At 38.5% G+C, this 21326-nt stretch overlaps 1 protein-coding gene and 1 non-coding gene across 4 annotated transcripts in view; one reads left to right on the forward strand and one right to left on the reverse strand.

The window, feature by feature from the left end:
- LIN9 (lin-9 DREAM MuvB core complex component) overlaps positions 1-21326 on the forward strand; it is a 76712-nt gene that overhangs the window by 27629 nt on the left and 27757 nt on the right. For all 3 annotated transcript variants that reach the window (XM_060192114.1, XM_060192116.1, XM_060192115.1), the window contains 2 exons: positions 15689-15822; positions 17161-17286. In XM_060192114.1, the coding sequence (XP_060048097.1) occupies positions 15689-15822; positions 17161-17286 (260 nt within the window). The remainder of the gene's footprint in view (positions 1-15688; positions 15823-17160; positions 17287-21326) is intronic.
- On the reverse strand, positions 14614-14693 carry LOC132539176 (small nucleolar RNA SNORD55/SNORD39). The gene has a single exon (XR_009550472.1). It is a non-coding gene; the product is annotated as a small nucleolar RNA SNORD55/SNORD39 (small nucleolar RNA).

Genomic DNA, 21326 nt, shown 5'->3' on the forward strand with positions numbered 1-21326 from the left:
ACATTTTTTGAATTTTACTTAAAAGATGATGTATGTCTGAGAGGCTACGCAGCAGTAACACACAGGACTTGCGCACAAGAAGTCCCAGTTTCAGTCCCCCAGTACCACCAATAACCAGAGATGAACTGTGCTCTGGTCAAAAGGTAAAATAAGTATACATGCACACATACATAACGGATGGAAGAGAGATGCAATGTCTGCCCCACACCCATGGCCATCTGTTTTTTTACAAGGGGACCCACAGTATCAGATGGAGAAAAGAGAGTTTTAAAAATGGTGTTGGAGGGGAGTCGGGCTGTAGCGCAGTGGGTTAAGCGCAGGTGGCGCAAAGCACAAGGACCAGCATAAGGATCCCGGTTCGAACCCCGGCTCCCCACCTGCAGGGGAGTCGCTTCACAGGCGGTGAAGCAGGTCTGCAGGTGTCTTTCTCTCCTCCTCTCTGTCTTCCCCTCCTCTCTCCATTTCTCTCTGTCCTATCCAATAACGACAACAACAATAATAACTACAACAATAAAACAACAAGGGCAACAAAAGGGAATGAATAAATAAATAAAATAAATATTTTTAAAAAATGGTGTTGGAAAAATTGGGTTGAAGGGCCAGGCATTAGCGCACCTGGTTAAGCACACGTTGTTATGCACAGGGACCCAGGTTCAAGCTGCAATCTCCACCTGTGGGGGGAAGCGTCACAAGTGGTGAAGCAGGTGTGCAGGTGTCTTATCTTTCTCTCTCTATTTACTCTCACCTCTCAATTTCTCTCTGGCCTATCGAGTATGAGACAAAGGAAAAAAAAGGGAGTTGGGCAGTAGTATAGCCGGTTAAGTGCAGGTGGCGCAAAACACAAGGACTGGTGTAAGGATCCCAGTTCAAGCCCCCGGCTCCCCACCTGCAGGGGGGTTGCTTCATAAGCGGTAAAGCAGGGCTGCAGGTGTCTATTTTTTGCTCCCCCTCTCTTGTCTTCCCCTCCTGTCTCTATTTCTCTCTGTACTATTTAACAACGTCATCAATAACAACAACAATAACTACCAACAACAATGAAAAAACAAGGGCAAGAAAATGGAAAATAAATAAATATAAAAAAATTTAAAAAAAGAAAAGGCCACTGGGAGCAGTGGATTTGTAGTGCTTGCACTGAGCCCCAGCGTTAACCCTGGTGGCAGTAAAAAATCTTCAAAAATAAAAAATAAAGATAAAGAAAAATTGGGTTAAGACATGCAGAAGAATGAAACTGAACCACTACATTTCACCACACACAAAAGTAAACTCCAGGGCCCAGATGGTGGTGCACCTGGTTAAGTGTGTACATTACAGTTCACAAGGTCCCAGGTTCAAGCCCCTGGTCCACACTTGCAGGCGGGAAGCTTCACGAGTGGTGAAGCAGGGCTGCAGGTGTCTGTCTCTCTCGCTATCTCCCCTTCTCTCTATTTCTGGCTGTCTCTATCCAATAAATAAATAAATGTAATTTTAAAAAAGTAAACTCCAGATGGATCGAGGATCTGGATGTTAGATCAGAAATTATCAGATACTTAGAGGAAAATATTGGCAGAACTCTTTTCTATCTATATTTTATAGGCATCTTCAATGAAAGATGTAATGTCTGATTATTTAATTTATTGTATAAGAGGCCAGTGAAATAGATGAACCCAGTTTTTGCTCTTGCACAATACCACCGAGTGGTCTCCCTGGCCAACTCCCCCCCCCCATTTATTTATTTATTTATTTATTTATTATATTTATTTACTTATTTTCTTTTTTTGTTGCCCTTGTTGTTTTTCATTGTTGTGGTTATTATTGTTGTTGTTATTGATGTCACCGTTGTTAGATAGGACAGAGAAATAGAGGAGGGGAAGACAGAGGGGGAGAGAAAGATAGACACCTGCAGACCTGCTTCACCACTTGTGAATGGATTCCCCTACAGGTGGGGAGCCGGGGGCTAGAACTGGCATCCTTAGGCCAGTCCTTGCACTTTGTGCCAAGCGCACTTAACCTGCTGCACTACCGGCCGACTCCTTTTCCTCACTCTTTTATTTTAGACAGAGAAAGTGACGAAGAAAGGGATAGACAGACGAAACTATGGCACTTCCTTCCCATTCATGGAGCTTCCTCACTCCATGCTGTCTGTAACCTACTTCTGAACAGGGATTAGTGAGCTATGGAAAATGAACATCCCCACAGGGTGACTAAGATAGGCCATTTCCAGTTGGTGCTGTCTGCCAGCTTCTACTTATGTACTATTAATAAAATTACAAGAATATCACAGAAATAAGGAAGGGGGACTTTAACTTTATCACTAAGGAAAGCATGCTGGAAACTTTTATCCCAAAGAAGAAAATATATAACGTGGAATTCTATCTCCTACTCACTTAGCATCTTAAAACCACCACCACAGTAAGCATAGTAGATTTGTGAGAATCAATGGAATGAGTGAAAATTTGTCAAGAATATCTGTACTTCAAAAATAATGTAATCTGTCAAATTTATAAGCATCAATAAGATTTTTCTAGTATGTGGTGGTGGGAATGGGCGTGGTCTGCAGACACCTCTAATGGGGAAGGAAGAAACTGTACTCATGTATCAACAACTGTCCTGTAAACTATTACTTACCCAAATAAAATAGTTTTTTGGGGGAGATTGTCCAGTGTGGTGGGTCATACTAGATATAGATATGATTTTCTCTCTCTTTTTTAAATTTTATTTTATTATCTTTATTTATTGACTAGAGACAGCCAGAAATTGAGAAGGAAGAGGGTGATAGGGAAAGAGAAAGACAGCTGCAACACTGCCTTATCACTCGCAAAGCTTTCCCCATGCAGGTGGGCACTGGGGTCTCAAACCTGGGTCCTTGTGCACTGTAACATGTGCCAACACTGACCCATAGTTGTGATTTTCTCAACCAAGGACTTGGCACCAAATTAAATAAAGGCGTAAGTCACTAAATCTGTACATGTTCTGTAAAATGAACATTGTATTTTGATCTTTTTTATTCCCCCCCAAACATTAAGGACAGTGCAGCCCAGGAAGTAGCACGTGAGGTCCTGAGTTCAGTTCCCAGCATCTCATGTAATAGAATGGTGCTTTGCCAATTACCATGTGCAAGGATCTAGGTTCGCCACCTGTAGAGCAAATGCTTCATGAGTGATGAAGCAGTACTATGGGTCTGTCTGTCTGTCTGTCGTCTGTCTGTCTACCTATCTATCTATCTATCTATCTATCTATCTATCTATCTATCTATCTATCTATCCATCCCTCCCTTTTTAGTTTCTGTCTTGTCAAAAATAACAACAACCATAAAGGAAAATATGGCCACTGGAAGCAGCAGATTCATAGTGCTGACACTAACCCCCAGATTGACTCTGGTGGAAATAAAATAATAACAACCAAATAGATCAGTTTCATAGACATATGTCCATAAGCTTATAAAATTCAATTAAAAAATGTAGCCCAGCAGCTGGACAAGAGGGTGATTAAGTGAGTAGACCTTTGGCACCACATACTCTGGAGCAGAGCAGTTTTGTCCTCTCTCTTGAAATAGGTAAATAAACTTTATAATATATAATTTAGCCTAGTTTTGACTCGTACCCACCCACCACATTGAAGGAAGCTTTGGTGCTGTGGTATCTCTCCCCCTCTCTGTCTGTCTCTATCTGAAAAATGTCACCCTGGAGTGACCTTGGAGGTGACATAGTGGACAAAGGCCCTCAAGTAGGTGGTCCTGGGTTCAGTCCACAGTATTATTTTTATTTTTTAAAAAGAATTTATTTATTTACTCATGAGAAAGGAGAGAGAAAGAACCGGACATCATTCTGGTACACGTGTTGCTGAGGATTGAGAATCCAGTGCTTTATCCACTGGGCCACCTCCCGGACCTCCCCACGGTATTATTGCATGTGTCAGAGTCTGCTCTGGCTCTCTTGCTTTCTCTCTCTTTCTCACTTTCAAATCAATAAATCTTTATATATATAAAAAATCAGCCTGGTGTGGTAAAGTGCTGGCGGTGGTGGTGATGATTTGACCGAGTTGAAAGTGACTGAATAAGAAGCTACAGGGTCATTAAGTGACTATTTCTTGTATTGACTTTAGAAGAGTTATATTATCAGGAAAATTTGATTCTTTGGCCCCTACATTACTAAATTTTAAAATATGTGAATTTTTTTTTTCTCAAGTCCATTTTTTCTCCTCCTACAACTTTATTTTTTTTCTTTTATTTATTTATTTATTTACTGGGGAATTAATGTTTTACATTCAACAGTAAATACAATAGTTTGTACATGCATAACATTCCCTAGTTTCCCATTTAACAATACAACCCCCACTATGTCATTTATCATCCTTCAGGGACCTGTATTCTCCCCACCCACCCACCCCAGAGTCTTTTACTTTGGTGCGATATGCCAAATCCATTTCAGGTTCTACTTGTGTTTTCTGATCTTGTTTTTCAACTTCTGCCTGAGAGTGAGATCATCCCATATTCATCCCTCTGTTTCTGACTTATTTCACTCAACATGATTTTTTCAAGGTCCATCCAAGATCGGCTGAAAACGGTGAAGTCACCATTTTTTCAGCTGAGTAGTATTCCATTGTGTATATATACCACAACTTGCTCAGCCACTCATCTGTTGTTGGACACCTGGGTTGCTTCTAGGTTTTGGCTATTACAAATTGTGCTGCCAAGAACATATGTGTACACAGATCTTTTTGGATGGATGTGTTGGGTTCCTTAGGATATATCCCCAGGAGAGGAATTGCAGGGTCATAGGCTAGGTCCATTTCTAGCCTTCTGAGAGTTCTCCAGACTGTTCTCCACAGAGGTTGGACCAATTGACATTCCCACCAGCAGTGCAGGAGGGTTCCTTTGACCCCACACCCTCTCCAGCATTTGCTGCTGTTACCTTTTCTGATGTATCACATTCTCTCAGGAGTGAAGTGATATCTCATTGTTGTCTTGATTTGCATTTCTCTGACAGAGACTTGGAGCATTTTTTTCATGTGTTTCTCAGCCTTTTGGATCTCTTCTGTGGTGAATATCCTGTCTAAGTCCTCCCCCCATTTTTGGATGGGGTTATTTGTTGTCTTCTTGAGTCTGGCAAGCTCTTTATATATGTTGGTTATTAAACTCTTATCTGATGTATGGCATGTAAAGATCTTCTCCCATTCTGTGAGGGGTCTCTTGGTTTGGGTAGTGATTTCTTTTGCTGTGCAGAAGCTTTTTAATTTGATGTAGTCCCATAGGTTTATACTTGCTTTAGTCTTCTTTGTAATTGGATTCGTTTCATTGAAAATGTCTTTAAAATTTATGCAGAAAAGAGTTCTGCCAATATTTTCTTCTAAGTATTTGATAGTTTGTGGTCTAACATCCAAGTCCTTGATCCACTTGGAATTTACTTTTGTATTTGGTGAAATACAGTGATTCAGTTTCATTCTTCTGCATGTTTCAACCCATTTATTCCAACACCATTTGTTGAAGAGACTCTGCTTTCCCCATTTAATAGTCTGAGCCCCCTTGTCAAAGATTAGATGACCATAGGTGTGGGGCCTCATTTCTGGGCTCTCAGTTCTATTCCACTGGTCAGTGTCTATTCATGTTCTAGTACCAAGCAGTTTTGATGACAATGGCCCTATAATACAGTTTGAGATCTGGGAGTGTGATGCCTCCGGTTCTGTTCTTTTTTTCTCAAGATTGTTTTGGCAATTCTAGGTCTTTTCTGGTTCCAGATAAACATTTGTAGCTTTTTTTCTATTCTCCTAAAAAATGTGCTTGGGATCTTGATGGGGATAGCATTAAATTTGTAGATGGCTCTGGGTAATATATTCATTTTGATGATATTAATTCTTCCAACCCATGAACATGGAATATCTTTCCACTTCTTTGTGTCTTTTTCAATTTCTTTGAGTAGTGACTCATAATTTTAGTATACAAGTCTTTCACTTCCTTGGTTAGATTTACTCCTAGATATTTTATTGTTTTTGTTGCTATAGAAAAAGGAACTGATTTCTGGATTTCAATTTCTTCTAACTTAGTGTTTGCATAGAGGAATGCCACTGACTTTTGAATGTTAATTTTGTATTGCCTGATGATTTCCAAAAGCTTCTTGCTGGAGTCCTTAGGATTTTCCATGTATACTATCATGTCATCTGCAAATAAGGAGAGTGTGACTTCTTCTCTTCCAATCTGTATGCCTTTAATTCCTTGCTCCTGCCTGATTGCTATGGCAAGAACTTCCAACACTATGTTGAATAGTAATGGTGATAGTGGGCAGCCCTGTCTAGTACCTGATCTGAGTGGAAATGCTTCCAGTTTTTCACCATTGAGTATGATGTTGGCTGTAGGTTTGCTATATATAGACTCCACTATCTTGAGGAATTTTCCGTCTATTCCCATTTTTTGTAGTGTTTTGATCATAAAGAGATGTTGTATTTTGTCAAAGGCTTTCTCTGCGTCTATTGATATGGCCATGTGGTTTTTGGTCTTGCTTTTGTTGATGTGGTGGATCACATTGATTGATTTACGTATATGAAACCAACCTTGCATGCCTGGGATAAACCCCACTTGGTCATGATGAACAATCTTTTTGATATACTGCTGTATCCGGTTGGCTAGAATTTTGTTCAATATTTTAGCATCTGTGTTCATCAGAGATAATTTATGGTCTGTAGTTTTCTTTTTTGGTTGTGTCCCTGTCTGCTTTTGGTATCAGGGTGATGTTGGCTTCATAGAAGCTGGCAGGGAGTATTCCAGTGTCTTCAATCTTCTGGAAGACTGTTAAAAGTAGAGGTATTAGTTCTTCTTTGAAGGTTTTGTAGAATTCATTTGTAAAACCATCTGTTCCTGGACTTTTATTTTTGGGGAGATTTTTGATAACTGTTTCAATTTCATTGGCTGTGATGGGCCTGTTCATGTTATCCACTTCCTCTTTACTTAGTTTTGGAAGTTGGTAGGTATCTAGGAAATCGTCCATTTCTTCCCGGTTCTCTAGCTTGGTGGCATATAGTTGTTCATAGAAGCCTCGCATGATATGTCGAATTTCTGCAGTGTCTGTTGTGATATTTCCTCTTTCATTTACTATCCAATTTATTTGGGTCTTCTCCCTTTTTTGTTTTGTGAGTCTGGCTAAAGGTTTGTCGATTTTGTTCACTCTTTCGAAGAACCAACATTTACTTTCGTTGATCTTTTGTATGGTTTTCCTATTCTCAATATTATTTATTTCTGCCCTAACTTTAGTGATTTCTGTCCTTCTGGTTGCTTTAGGGTTCCTTTGTTGTTCTTCTTCTAGATCGTTAAGATGTGCGATCAGGCTGTTTATTTGTGCTTTTTCTTGTTTCCTAATGTGTGCTTGTATAGCTATGAACTTCCCTCTTAGGACTGCTTTAGCTGTGTCCCAAATATTTTGATAGCTTGTGTCTTCATTTTCATTGAACTCTTGAAACATTTTGATTTCTTCCTTGATTTCCTCTTTGACCCAGAAGTTGTTAAGAAGTGTACTGTTGAACTTCCACATTTTGGGACTGTTACTAATCTTTTGTTGATTGTTAAGTGTTAGTTTAGTTCCACTGTGGTCTGAGAAGATGCTTGGGATGGTTTCAGTTCTCTTGAATTTGCTGATGCTGTCTTTGTGGCCTAACATAAGGTCTATCCTTGAGAATGACCCATGTGGATTTGAGTAAAATGTGTATTCCAGTTTCTTGGGATGAATGACTCTGAAAATGTCCAATAGTTCTAGTTTATCTATCTCTTCATTTTCATCTTTTCCAGTCCCTACATGCCTGGTTCTTGAGGTTTTCATTTCTATGATGTAGCTTACTCTCTTAACCTCCTGGTCAGCCCCAGCATATTTAAGTCTGTTGCATTTTCTCTGTGTGTCTTTAAAGAACTCTTCCAGAGCCGAAAAGTTATAGAAACTAGCTTTACTGAGTACATATATGCCAAATGATCTAAGAACTTCATTGCAATTCTTTGACTTAATTTTCAGCTACCCCAGTGAGATAGTTTGCAGATACTGTTTTAGCTTGTTCAGCTAGTTGCATTCTTAGCTCAGCGATTTCAGCTTTCAGCTCTCTAATAACCATGAGATAATTAGTATTTTCTTCCATATTCTCATTTGTTATTCCTGTATTTCTGATTATAATTTTTTCAAATTCTTTACTTACTCCTGTTATTATTTCCTTAGCTAATGTTTGGATGTTGAACTAGTTATCTTGTGCTTCACCCTCTGGAGGACTTTTAGCTGGATTCTTTTCCTGGTTCAACAACAGTGACATCATTAACAACAATAATAATAACCACAACAATGATAAAACAAGGGCAACAAAAGGGAAGAAAAACAGCCGCCAGGTGGTGGCGCACTTGCTTAAGCATATACATTACTGTGCATAAGGATCCAGGTTCAAGCCCCTGGCTCCCACCTGCAGGGGGAAAGCTTCAGGAGAGGTGAAGCAGGGCTGCAGGTGTCTCTTTCTCTCTGTCTCTATACAATAATAAATAAATAAATAAAACATTACCAAAAAAAATCCTCCAGGAGCAGTGGATTTATGGTGCAGGCACTAAGCCCCAGCAATAACCCTGTAGGAAAAAAAAAATTAACTTTCCATGTATAGTGTGATTGCATTTTGTATTTAATTCTGGGGCTTAAAAAGAGATGGTGGAAAAACTAGAGCAATCCAAGTAAAGTCTTGAGTTTAGTTAATAGTATTGTACCAATGTTTATAATTTTGAGAAATCAAATTATGTAAAATGTTAAAAAGAGGAAAATCTGGGAGAGTGGGGGTAGACAGCATAATGGTTATGCAAACAGACTCTCATGCCTGAGTTCCCAAAGTCCTAGGTTCAGTCCCCCACACCACCATAAGCCAGGGCCGATCAGTTCTGGTAAAAAAAAAAAAAGAGAGAGAGAGGAAGGAAGGAAGGAAGGATGGAAGGACAAAAAAAGAGGAAGGAAGAAAGAGAGAGAGAAAGAAAAAGAAAGGAAGGAAGAAAGAAAGAAAGAAAGAAAGAAAGAAAGAAAGAAAGAAAGAGAAAGAAGGAAGGAAGGAAGAAAAGGAAAAGCTGGGAAAAGGACATATGGGAACTCTTAAGTTTTCTCTAAGCCTATAATTTTTCCAAAGTAAAAAGTTTATACTAAAACATTAACACTAGTAGTCCAGGAGGTGGCGCAGTGGATAAGCACTGACTCTCAAGCATGAGATCCTGAGTTCAATCCCTGGCAGCACATGTACCAGAGTGATGTCTGGTTCTTTCTCTCTTCCTATCTTTCTCATGAATAAATAAAATATTTTCAAAAAAAAAAAAACATTAACGCTGGGAGGGCTGGGAGATAGCTCACATGGTAGAATGTGTGCTTTGCCATGAACAAGACCTGGGTTCAAGCCCCTGGTCACCACATGGGAATAACATGCAAAGAAGTTGTTTCACAAGCAGTGGAGCAGTGCTGCCAGTCATATTCTCTCTCTCTTCCTCTAATAAATAAATATTTCACCAGAGTAGTAGAGTCATGTACACATAAAAGCCCCCCCACACACACACACATACCCCTACCTGAAAAGTTAATTTTAATGCTTACCTATCCACCTTATCCACTGCTACCCATTGCAATGAGTCAAAAGGTCTTATGTTTTATGTTATGTGACCTTTTTATGTTATGTTTTAAGACCTTTTAACACTCCTAATATTTATTTATGCATTCATAGAAAGTAACATTTATGGTATTCGTGATACTGTATCCTACATTTTATGATTTTTTTTCTTTTTGAAATCGCCATGTTGATTGAGATAGTTGGCAGGTAGGCAGACTTCATAATTTGCTTGTAATTTCTTATATTTATGGACATTTGAATGTTTTCTAATCTTCTGTTATTACAAACAATGTTGTAGCAACTAGCCTAAGCATGTTTGTATAAATTTGCAGTGGTTTTTCTAGAACACATTTCTAAGATGTTGGAATTGCTAGGTCGTAGGATATACACATATGTAAAAAATATATATATATATAGCAGTGACCAATCATTTATTCTCCAGAAAAAAGTGTACTGGTTTATACTTTACCAATTCCCAAATGCTTGTCATGCCAACAAATACTCATTTAGATTTTTGTTACACTGATCAGAGCATCTTGTGTGTTAGTTGGCCTTTTATATATGAATGATATTAAGATACTTATCACATATGTTTTCAAATGGTTTCATTCTTTTCTCAGTAATTATTTGTCTGCCTTCAATCCTCAGTTATAACGATTGCTGGCCATTTTTGTATTCATTTGTAAGAATTTTCTATGAATTAAAAGTGTTAACCGATTGATTTTTTTTTTAATTTATTTTCCCTTTTGTTGCCCTTGTTTTTCATTATTATTGTAGTTATAACAATAATAATATTGTTACTGATGTTGGATAGGACAGAGAGAAATGGAGAGACGAGGGGAAGTGACACCTGCAGACCTGCTGCACCGCCTGTGAAGCAACTCCCCTGCAGGTGGGGAGCCGGGTACTGGAACCGGGATCCTTAACGCCTATCCTTGGACTTTGCGCCACATGCGCTTAACCCACTGCGCCACCGCCCGACTCCCCCGATTGACTATTGATTTTTTTTTTCAGAGTTCGTAGTTTGCCTTTTGACTTTGTTTCTTTTTTTTTTCACTGTATAAGATTAAATGAAGATTTCAAGGGTTAACTATAACTATCTTTTTTTAATTTCCTGAATTTGTGCTCAGATAGACCGTCCCTGGTATAATGCTAGTAGTTCTAGAATTCACTTTTATTTCTTATTTCGTTTTTTAAAATGTCTAATGAATCTCCAATCCATCTGGATTTTAGATTTTAGAGTAAGTGATGAGCTAAGGTTTCATCCTATTTTCTTTTTCTTCAGAGGGGCTACTTGGTATTCCTGGTAAAATTTACTGATCTTTTATAAGTTGGTTTAAAATTTTGCATGAATCATGAGCTAAATTCCTTATTTATTTGGGATTATTTCTAAGTTTTCTATCTGCTTATGTATAGTACATCTCCATATAAATATTTTAATATTGTTTTAATACCAAATAAAATGTCTGTTCATTTTTTAGATTGTCATAAGTATTATTTTCCATATGAACTTTATTTTTTAAGTCTTTTTTTTTAGGCTGACATGGCTCTCAATTTTTTTTTTATTTCTTTGTTTGGAGGTTAATGTTTTACATTTGACAGTAAATACAATAGTTTGTACATGTGTAACATTTCTCAGTTTTCTACATAACAATACAACCCCCACTAGGTCCTCTATCATCCTTTTTGGACCTGTATTCCCCCCCACCCCACCCCAGAGTCTCACTTTGGAGCAATACACCAACTCCATTTCAGGTTTTACTTATGTTTTTTCTTCTGATCTTGTTTTTCAACTTCTGCATGAGAGCGAAATCATCCCATATTCATCTTTCTGTTTCTGACTTATTTCACTTAACATGATTTCTTCATGCTTCATCCAAAATCGGCTGAAAACAGTGAAGTCATCATTTTTAATAGCTGAGTAGTATTCCATTGTGTATATATACCACAACTTGCTCAGCCACTCATCTGTTGTTGGACATCTGGGTTGCTTCCAGGTTTTGGCTATTACAAATTGTGCTGCCAAGAACATATGTGTACACAGATCTTTTTGGATGGATGTGTTAAGTTCCTTAGGATATATCCCCAGGAGAGGAATTGCAGGGTCATAGGCTAGGTCCATTTCTAGCCTTCTGAGAGTTCTCCAGACTGTTCTCCACAGAGGTTGGACCAATTGACATTCCCACCAGCAGTGTAGGAGGGTTCCTTTGACCCCACACCCTCTCCAGCATTTGCTGCTGTTACCTTTTCTGATGTATGACATTCTCACAGGAGTGAAGTGATACCTCATTGTTGTCTTGATTTGCATTTCTCTGACAATCAGAGACTTGGAGCATTTTTTCATGTGTTTCTCGGCCTTTTGGATCTCTTCTGTGATGAATATTCTGTCCATGTCCTCTCCCCATTTTTGGATGAGTCATTTGCTTTCTTTTTGAGTTTGGCAACCTCTTTATATATGTTGGTTATTAAACTCTTGTCTGGTGCATGGCATGTGAAGATCTTCTCCCATTCTGTGAGGGGTCTCTTGGTTTGGGTAGTGGTTTCTTTTGCTGTGAAGAAGCTTTTTAATTTGATGTAGTCCCATAGGTTTAAACTTGCCGTAGTCTTCTTTGTAATTGGATTCATTTCATTCAAGAAGTCTTTAAAATTTATGCAGAAAAGAGTTCTGCCAATATTTTCCTCTAACTGTCTGATAGTTTCTGGTCTAACATCCAAGTCCTTGATCCACTTGGGATTTACCTTTGTGTTTGGTGAAATATAGTGGTTCAGTTTAATTCTTCAACCCATTTTTTCCAACACCATTTATTGAAGAGATTCTGCTTTCCCCATTTAATAGTTTGGGCACCTTTGTCAAAGATTAGATGTCCATAGGTGTGGGGGAATTTTTTTTTTTTTTTGGACACAACAGAGAGAGAGAGATTGAGAAGAAAGGAGAGAGAAAAGAGGGAGAAAGAGAGAGCCAGAGACATCTAGACCTGCTTCACTGCTCCTGAAGCATCCCCCCTGCACTCAGGGAGTTGGAGCTTAAAACCAAGTCCTGTGCATGGTAATATGTGCATTCAACTGTCTGCACCACAGCCAGCCCCCTTCCCCTTGTGAACTCTAGGATCAACTTGATTAAGAAAAAAAAAAATGCAGTTGGAGTTTTATTGGTATCACTCTCACATTATACATTAATTTCTGGGCTGTGACATAGGTAATTTGAGGCTAAACTGCTTATAGTTTCACTTATGAGAACCTTACTGCCTCCAAAATGGATGGCACTGGAAGTGATTATACTTAGCAAAATAAGAGGTGAAAGACAACTAACAGGTGGTTTCACCCATATGTGGAAGCTAGAGAACTAAAACAGATGGAGGGGGGGATCCAAAAGTAAGCAAACTGACTCTTAAGACTTTGTGAGAATTGAGGCCAGTTTGTGGTGCACCTGGTTGAGTGCACACTTTACAGAGTTAATAGACTCAGGTTCAAGCCCCAAGCCCTCACCTGCAGGTCAAAAGCTACATGAGTGATGAAACAGGTGATTCTCACTCCCTGTCTTCTCCTTCCCTCTCAATGTCTGTTTCTATAAAAAGAAAAGATGTTGTGACAACTTTGTAACCACTGTGGTGCTTATCATTGGGAGGGTGGGGACACAGAACTTTGATTCCCCCCCCACACAGGTGGGGAACAGGGACTTGAACCTGGGTCTTTGTGCATGATAATGTGTGCGCTCAACCATGTGTGTGCCATTGCCTGCCCCTTAAGTTTCAAAAATAAAAACTAAAAAAATTTTTAGTCTTTTAAGCCAAGGTCATCTCTATATATTCACAGACATATGTGTATATATAATTACAAACAGTATATAATATTAGTGCCGTTAGGTTTGATATAGAAATTCACTGGTGAAACCTTCTTTGGCTTGGTACTTGACTGCATGTTCTCATTTTGTCTCTTTTTTAATAAGAGAGTTCTTACTGGCCTTTTCTGACCTAATCACTCAGACTGTTTTTCAGGAGTGTCTTTTTCTTGCATATCTAAATTGATATTGTAACGTAGCACAATTTAGATAAATATTCCCCCCTTTTTTAAAAAAAAAAAATTATGTATTCCCTTTTGTTGCCCTTGTTTAATTTTTGTAATTATTGTTGTTGTTACTGATCTCATTGTTAGATAGGACAGAGAGAAATGGAGAGAGGAGGGGAAGACAGACAGGGAGAGAAAGATAGACACCTGCAGATCTGCTTCACTGCTTGTGAAGCGACTCCCCTGCAGGTGGGGAGCCAGGGGCTTGAACAGGGATCCTTATGCTGGTCCTTGAGCTTTGCGCCACATGTGCTTAATCTCCCCCCCCCTTTTAAAAGAAAGTCAGAATGTATTATGAAATTGAATGCTTTTAACTTTGTAAGAAATAGTCAAAATATTTGTGTTTTTTTAATTTATTTCTTTATTGGGGAATTAATGTTTTACATTCAACAGTAAATACAATAGTTTGTACATGCATAACATTCAATATTTGTTAAACAATAACCAATAATTCCAGGTAAGATATAGTTTTGAATCGTTTTGTGTGCCTAACCAAGATTTATCTTTTACAAATATATGTTTTAGCTTTCTATTTATATATATATTTATATATATATATAAATATATATATAAATTTATATATATATTTATATATAAATATTTATATATTTATATATATATTATATTTATATATTTATATTTATATTATATTATATTTTATTATATTTATTATATTATATTATATTATATATTATATTATATTATATTATATATATTTATATATATATTATATTTATATATATTTATATATCTTCCTTTAGAGAGACTAGAACACTGCTTAGCTCTGGCTTTATAATAAAACAGGGAATTGAACCTAGAGCCTCTGTGTCTTCAGGCATGAAAAATCTAACATAATGAGCTAACCCTGGACCCTAGGTTCTTTTTCAAATTTTATTAATACATGAGAGAGGGAGAGGGAGAAAGAGAGAGAGAAAACGAGAGCATCATGTACTTGGGAGATAGCATAATGTTTGTTTGTTTGCCACATTCAGCTCTCCAAGGTTGCCTTCCTCCCCACTGAGCAGTTGGGAGATAGCATTACCAAGGTTTCATCTTACACTGGAGTTAGCATAATGATTATGCAAAGAGCCTTCCATGCCTGAGGCTCTGAGTTCTCAGGTTCAATCCTCAGCACCAGGATAAGACAGAGCTAAGCAGTGTTCTGATAAAAACAAAAAAATTTTTAAAAAAGAAAAGAAAAAGAAAGAAAAGAAAAGAAAAAAAAAGAAAACCAGAGCTTCATTTTTGCACATGCAATAGTGGAAATTGATCTCAGGACCTCATGCTTGAGAGTATGAGGTGTCTTTTTTTTTTTTTTTTTTTTGCCTCTAGGCTTATCGCTAGGGCTCGGTGCCTGCTCTGTGAATCCACTGCTCCTGGAGACCATTTTTCCCATTTTTGTGCCCTTGTTGTTATCATTAATATTGTTGTTGGATAGGACAGAGAGAAATTGAGAGGAGGGGAATATACAGAGGGGAAGAGAAAGACATCTGCAGACCTGCTTCACCACTTGTAGGGCAACCAACCCCCTCCCCCCACTTGCAGTTGGGGTGCTGGGGCTCGAATTGGGATCCTTGCACCCTATCTTGTGCTTGGGGCCATTTTCCTCATGTGCGCTTAACCTGCTAGGCTGTTGCCCAGCCCCAAAATGTGTGAGAGCTTATCCACTGTACCACCTTCCAGATGTTCACTGGGGAAAAAAAGAAAAAGATTATTGCAGCTGGACAGTAATTCACCTGGTTGAGTGTATATACCTCACCATGCACAAGGACCCAGGTGAATGCCCCAGGTCTCCACCTATAGGGGGAAAGCTTCATAAACAGTGAAGCAGTGCTACAGGTATCTCTTTTTCTCCATCTCTATCTCCCTCCCCCCTCAGTTCTTCTGTCTCTATTAAATAAGTAGATAAGTGATTTTACTAATGAGTGTGAGAGGGAGACTTTGAAACCTCATACTTGGCAAGTTCTCCACTCTGCTGCTATTTCCCAGACCTCTGAAAGTGTTCATTTTTATTTAATGGAACTGTGATTAATCTCTTCCTTTTTATATTGTGTAGAAATTTACAGCAACAATGTCAACACCAGATAAGAAAGCCTCCCAGAAGATTGGTTTTCGATTACGTAACCTTCTCAAACTTCCCAAAGCACATAAATGGTGCATATATGAGTGGTTCTACTCAAATATAGATAAGTATGTATCATTGCTTATATAATAAATATTTCTTGAATTAGATACTAAAGTCTTTCAAAAGTCATAGACCACATTCAAACTTTTTTATTTTTACCTACTTCTATTCCTCATTTTAGTTTTGATCTGTTTGATTTCTCAAGTCTCACACCCCACCGCCACAAACACACACACCACAAGCACCACCCTCTTCTTGGGGAAAAAAATTGTTAAACATTTTTGTGAAAATTTTAATGAAAAAGTAACTTTTATATTATAATTTGCAAAGACAGTGGCACGAAGTTACCCTAAAACAAAGCATTATTTGCAGTGAATGACACCTGTTTTAAATACTGCTATAATAGTAGAGAAATAGTGACCACTGATAATCGATTTTGTGAGATTTTTTTTTTTTTTCCCTCCAGGGTTATTGCTGGGCTCGGTGCCTGCACCATGAATCCACCGCTCCTGGAGGCCATTTTCCCCTTTTTTTGTTGCCCTAGTTGTTGCAGCCTCCTTGCGATTATTATTGCCATTGTTGACGTTGCTTTGTTGTTGGATAGGACAGAGAGAAATGGAGAGAGGAGGGGAAGTCAGAGAGGAGGGGGAGAGAAAGATAGACACCTACAGACCCGCTTCACCGCCTGTGAAGCGACTCCCCTGCAGGTGGGGAGCCGGGGGCTCGAACCGGTATCCTTACGCCGGTCCCTGCGCTTTGCGCCACGTGCGCTTAACCCGCTGCGCCACCGCCCGACCCCCGTGAGATTTTTTTTTAAGAGGATAGTTTTCCTATTGGAGGGGTAGTACTTTGTTTACAGATTTTTGTACTGTATTTTCATCTACAGATTTCTCTTGGGATTAACAGAGCCCTCAGACTGTTTTAGTATAATCTGATTTTTTTCCCTTTCTTTCCAGAACTCTTAATAACTAATCTAATGCCCTAGGATCTTTTGGCATTCTAAAGCGTAGTTCATCCCAGAGCCCTCCTTGGTGATGGTATCTATCACCTTTGGGACACAGAGACTTTGTGGTTAACATTGTTTATTCTCTCCAAATCTGACAGTGCTAGGAGAACCTCCCAGAGGACAGACTCACATTAATTAAATAGAAAGTAGTGTTTTCCATCATCACAAGTGCAGATAATATGTCCTGAGTAATTATCACTATTTGTTTCACAAATTCCAAGGACTTAGTATAATAGGCTTAGGAGAAATGTGAATATGTGCCTGTTTGTGTCTGTTTCAGGCAGAAGTGAAAATTTAGCTTATTTTTTTCATTAGAATGATGTTGAAAACTGTAATGTATGTTTTGAATTTTATATCTCATATATTGACTACTAAATTAATTTTTCTTTTTTTACAGGCCACTTTTTGAAGGTGATAATGACTTCTGTGTGTGTCTGAAGGAGTCTTTTCCTAATTTGAAAACAAGAAAGTTAACAAGAGTAGAATGGGGAAAAATCAGGCGGCTTATGGGAAAGCCACGGAGGTAAAAATAACGTTCTCATTGAAAATAAAATTAGGGAGTCGGGTGGTAGCGCAGCGGGTTAAGCGCACGTGGTGCAAAGCACAAGGGCCGACATAAGGATCCCAGTTCGAGCCCCCGGCTCCCCGCCTGCAGGGGAGTCGCTTCACAGGCGGTGAAGCAGGTCTGCAGGTGTCTTTCTCTCCCCTTCTCTGTCTTCCCCTCCTCTCTCCATTTCTCTCTGTCCTATCCAACAACGATGACATCAGTAACAACAACAATAACTACAATAATAAAACAACAAGGGAAACAAAAGGGAATAAATAAAATAATAAAAAAAGAAATAAAAAAATTTTAAAAAAAGAAAAGAAAATTCATAGTTGGTGGTGTCACTACCACTTTATTTATTTATTCATCAAAATAACTAGTACTAAAACATAACTTTTGGGAGTCGGGCAGTTAAGCGCACGTGGCACAAAGTGCGTGGACTGGCTCCCCACCTGCAGGGGAGTCACTTCACAGGCGATGAAGCAAGTCTAGAGGTGTCTATCTTTCTCTCCCCCTCTCTGTCTTCCCTTCTCTCTCCATTTCTTTCTGTCCTATCCAACAAGGACTATATCAGTAACAACAACAATAACTACAACAATAAAAAAAAAAAAAAACAAGGGCAACAAAAGGAAATAAATATTTTTAAAAAATAAAAAGCATAACTTTTTACAATAATTAATTATATATTAAATATATCCTATTAACCAATTTTAATGTAGGTGTTTTTTATACTTGTACAGCATATAATTAAGTTTATATTTTAATTTTTGTTGAGATCACAGCATTTGACCAAAATTTTACTGTCTTCTTTACTCTCCACTGTGTTTTAGAAAATATTTAAGGGGAGTGGCTGGGCGTGTGCTTAACAGCCTAAGCACACGTGGTGTAAAGCGCAAGGACTGGCTCAAGGATCCTGGTTTGACCCCCCCACACACTCCCAACCTGCAGGGGGGTCGCTTCACAAGTGGTGAAGCAGGTCTGCAGGTATCTTTCTCTCCCCCTCTCTGTCTTCCCCATCGCTCTTGATTTCTTTCTGTCCTATCCAACAACAATGAAAGTAATAAAAACAACAATAACAACCATAAACAACAAGGGCAACAAAAGGGAAAAAATAGCCTCTAGGAGCAGTGGATTCGTAGTGCAGGCACTGAGCCCCAGCAATAATCCTGGAGGCAAAAAGAAAAAGAAAAATATTTAAAAATGGATTAGAACGTATTTATTGAAACTGAAGTAGTACATACATTGCTGTTATCTTTTGTATAACTCTTCATTACTTTAGGAATCTTTAAACATGAATATTTTATTTTATATAGAACCAAAAATCAAGTAAACCTATCTAATATGCTCCATAGTGAGACTTTTCAAATGTAATAGCTTTTTCCAGTATGATCCTACTTCCTAATGCATTGGAAAACCTTGTATTATTATTATTATTATTATTTTATTCCAGATGACTACTCAGCTCTGACTAGTGGTGTGGAGGATTGAACCTGAGACCTTGGAGCCTCAGGCATGAGTCTCTTTGCATAACCATTATGCTATCTCTCCCTTGTATTATTTTTGAGTGAAAAATTTAAATAGATTAGTAACTTTCATACTATGCCTGTAAAAGCATGTACAAGAATTTCATTTTCTAATTTTTTATTTTGTAGAGTTGGGGGCCTCACGTACATGCAGTTTCACTGCTCTGCTCTTTTTCTTTTTTAAACCAGAGGACTGCTCAGCTCTGGTTTAAAGTGGTGTAGGAGTTTGAACCCGGGACTTCTGAGCTTCAGGCATAATCATACGGAGTCTCTTTGCATAACCATTAACCTATCTACCCCTGCCCCTTCTGCTCCCTTTTTTATTCAGGTAGAGACAGAAGGAGACACACCACAGCACCAGAGTTCCCTCCAGTGCCACAGCATCTCCCATATGGTGCCTGGGTTCTAACCTGGAACATGTGCATGACAAGTTGCAGCCATACCTAAAAACTGGAGCTCTAACCCTAGTTACCGTCTTTATGTAGTGCTGGGGAATGAACTTAGGACTTCACGCATGCACAATACCTCTTGGTGACCTCCAGCTGAACCTTTTCTTCTTCTTCCTTTTTTTTTTTCCCCCCTTTTTTGTTTGTTTTAGTGTGAGAGAGAAATGGAAGAAAGATACTTCAGCACCAGTCTGCCATTCATGACACTTTTCCTTGGTTTAAGTCATTATTTGGATATCAGTGTTTGAATCCAGAGCCTCTGTAAGCAAAATATGTAATTTATCACTGAACTTAGTTCCTAGCCCAAGACTTCATTTTAAATGGTGGGAAATTCAGAAAAGCCTAAAAATGTAATGGAATAGGATAAGTAGCAATGGAATTTAGTTATAATTCTGTTTACCACCAAGGTTATCACTGGGCATTAGTACCTACATCATAAATACCACTCCTGGCAGCCATTTTTTCCTTTTTTCCTTTATTTATTTACTTGTTTATTTGTTTGTTTGATAGGACAAAGAGATATTGAGAGGGGAGAGGGAAATAGAAAGGAACAGAGAAAGAGACACTTGCAGCACTTGGTAACATCTGTCAAATATACGAATTTCTAGGCCCTTTGACCTAGTGCTTCTATGAATTTGTATCACAAAAATACTTGCCATAGAGGAAAAGACATGTGCAAATTATTTACTGCAATATAGTATGAAGTAGCAAAAAATCAATAGCAGATGTCCAAAAGAAAGGAAGTGATTAAAGTATGACAAGTGAATTTAGTTAGAAAACTCAACCGGGTGTTGGGTTGCTAGCGCAGCAGGTTAAGTGCACGTGGTACAAAGTGCAAGTACTGGTGTAAGGATCCCGGGTTCGAGCCCCCGGCACCCCACCAGTAGGGGGGTCACTTCACAAGTGGTGAAGCAGGTCTGCAGGTGTCTTATCTTTCTCTTCCCCCTTTCTGTCTTCCCCTCCTCTCTCCATTTTTCTCTGTCCTATCCAACAATGATGACAATAGTAACCACAACAATAAAACAAGGGCAAAAAAGGGAATAAATAAAAAATGTTTAAAAAGTTAAAACAAACAAACAAACAAAAACACTTTCACCCCAGCCCCCACCTGCAGGGGGAAAGCCTCACAAGTAGTGAAGCAGGGCTGCAGGTGTCTTTCTATCTCCCTCCCTCTATATCACCCCCTTCCCTCTCGATTTCTGGCTATCTCTATCCAAATAAATAAATAAATAAGTATAATTTAAAAAAAAAGAAAAGAAAACTCTGAAACCAGGGGCAGGCGGTGGCACACCTGGTTGAGTGCACACACTGCAGTGCACAAGGACCCAGGTTCAAGCCTCTGGTCCCCACCTGCAGGGGGAAAGCTTCACGAGTGGTGAAGCAAGGCTGCAGGTATCTCTCTGTCTCTTTCCCTCTCCTCTCTCAATTTCTCTCTCTATTCAATAAATAAATAATAAAATTAAAAAAAGAAAACTCTGAAACCATCTAATGTAAAAATAAAATAACAAGAAGCTCCCTTCCATGCTGATATAGAAATGATTGCCAAGAAATATTTTTTTAAAATACATAACAAAGCAATTGCAGTTACATAAGAAAAATAGGAAGGATAAATTTTCATTCTCTGTATATGCTTAAAGTGCCAATGACAGGCATAAAGGAAGCGTGTATCCTGTGGGAGGCAGATTGGGAAAATGAAGAACACAATTATTAGAGTTTCCAATGCCTTTGAATCTTTTAAATTGTTACTGAATGTACTGACAATTAAAAATACTATTTTTAAAAATATATAATAACAAGAGAACCAGAGCATCATTCTGACATATACAGTGCCAAGGACCAAACTTGGGACCTTACACTTAGGAGTCCTGTGCTTTACTACTTCCCAGGCCACTGGAAATACTATTTAAGTGAAGTCTGATAGCTGGAAGTGTGTATTATATCCAGAATGTGTAAAGAACTCTGAAAAATTAGTAAGACTGACACGGCCCAGTTAGCAAACTGGAAAGTGATGTGAATAGATGCTTCAGATGTCAGATAAGTACTTGAA

Source organism: Erinaceus europaeus, chromosome 6 (assembly GCF_950295315.1).
Source record: "Erinaceus europaeus chromosome 6, mEriEur2.1, whole genome shotgun sequence".
Lineage (NCBI taxonomy): Eukaryota > Metazoa > Chordata > Mammalia > Eulipotyphla > Erinaceidae > Erinaceus > Erinaceus europaeus.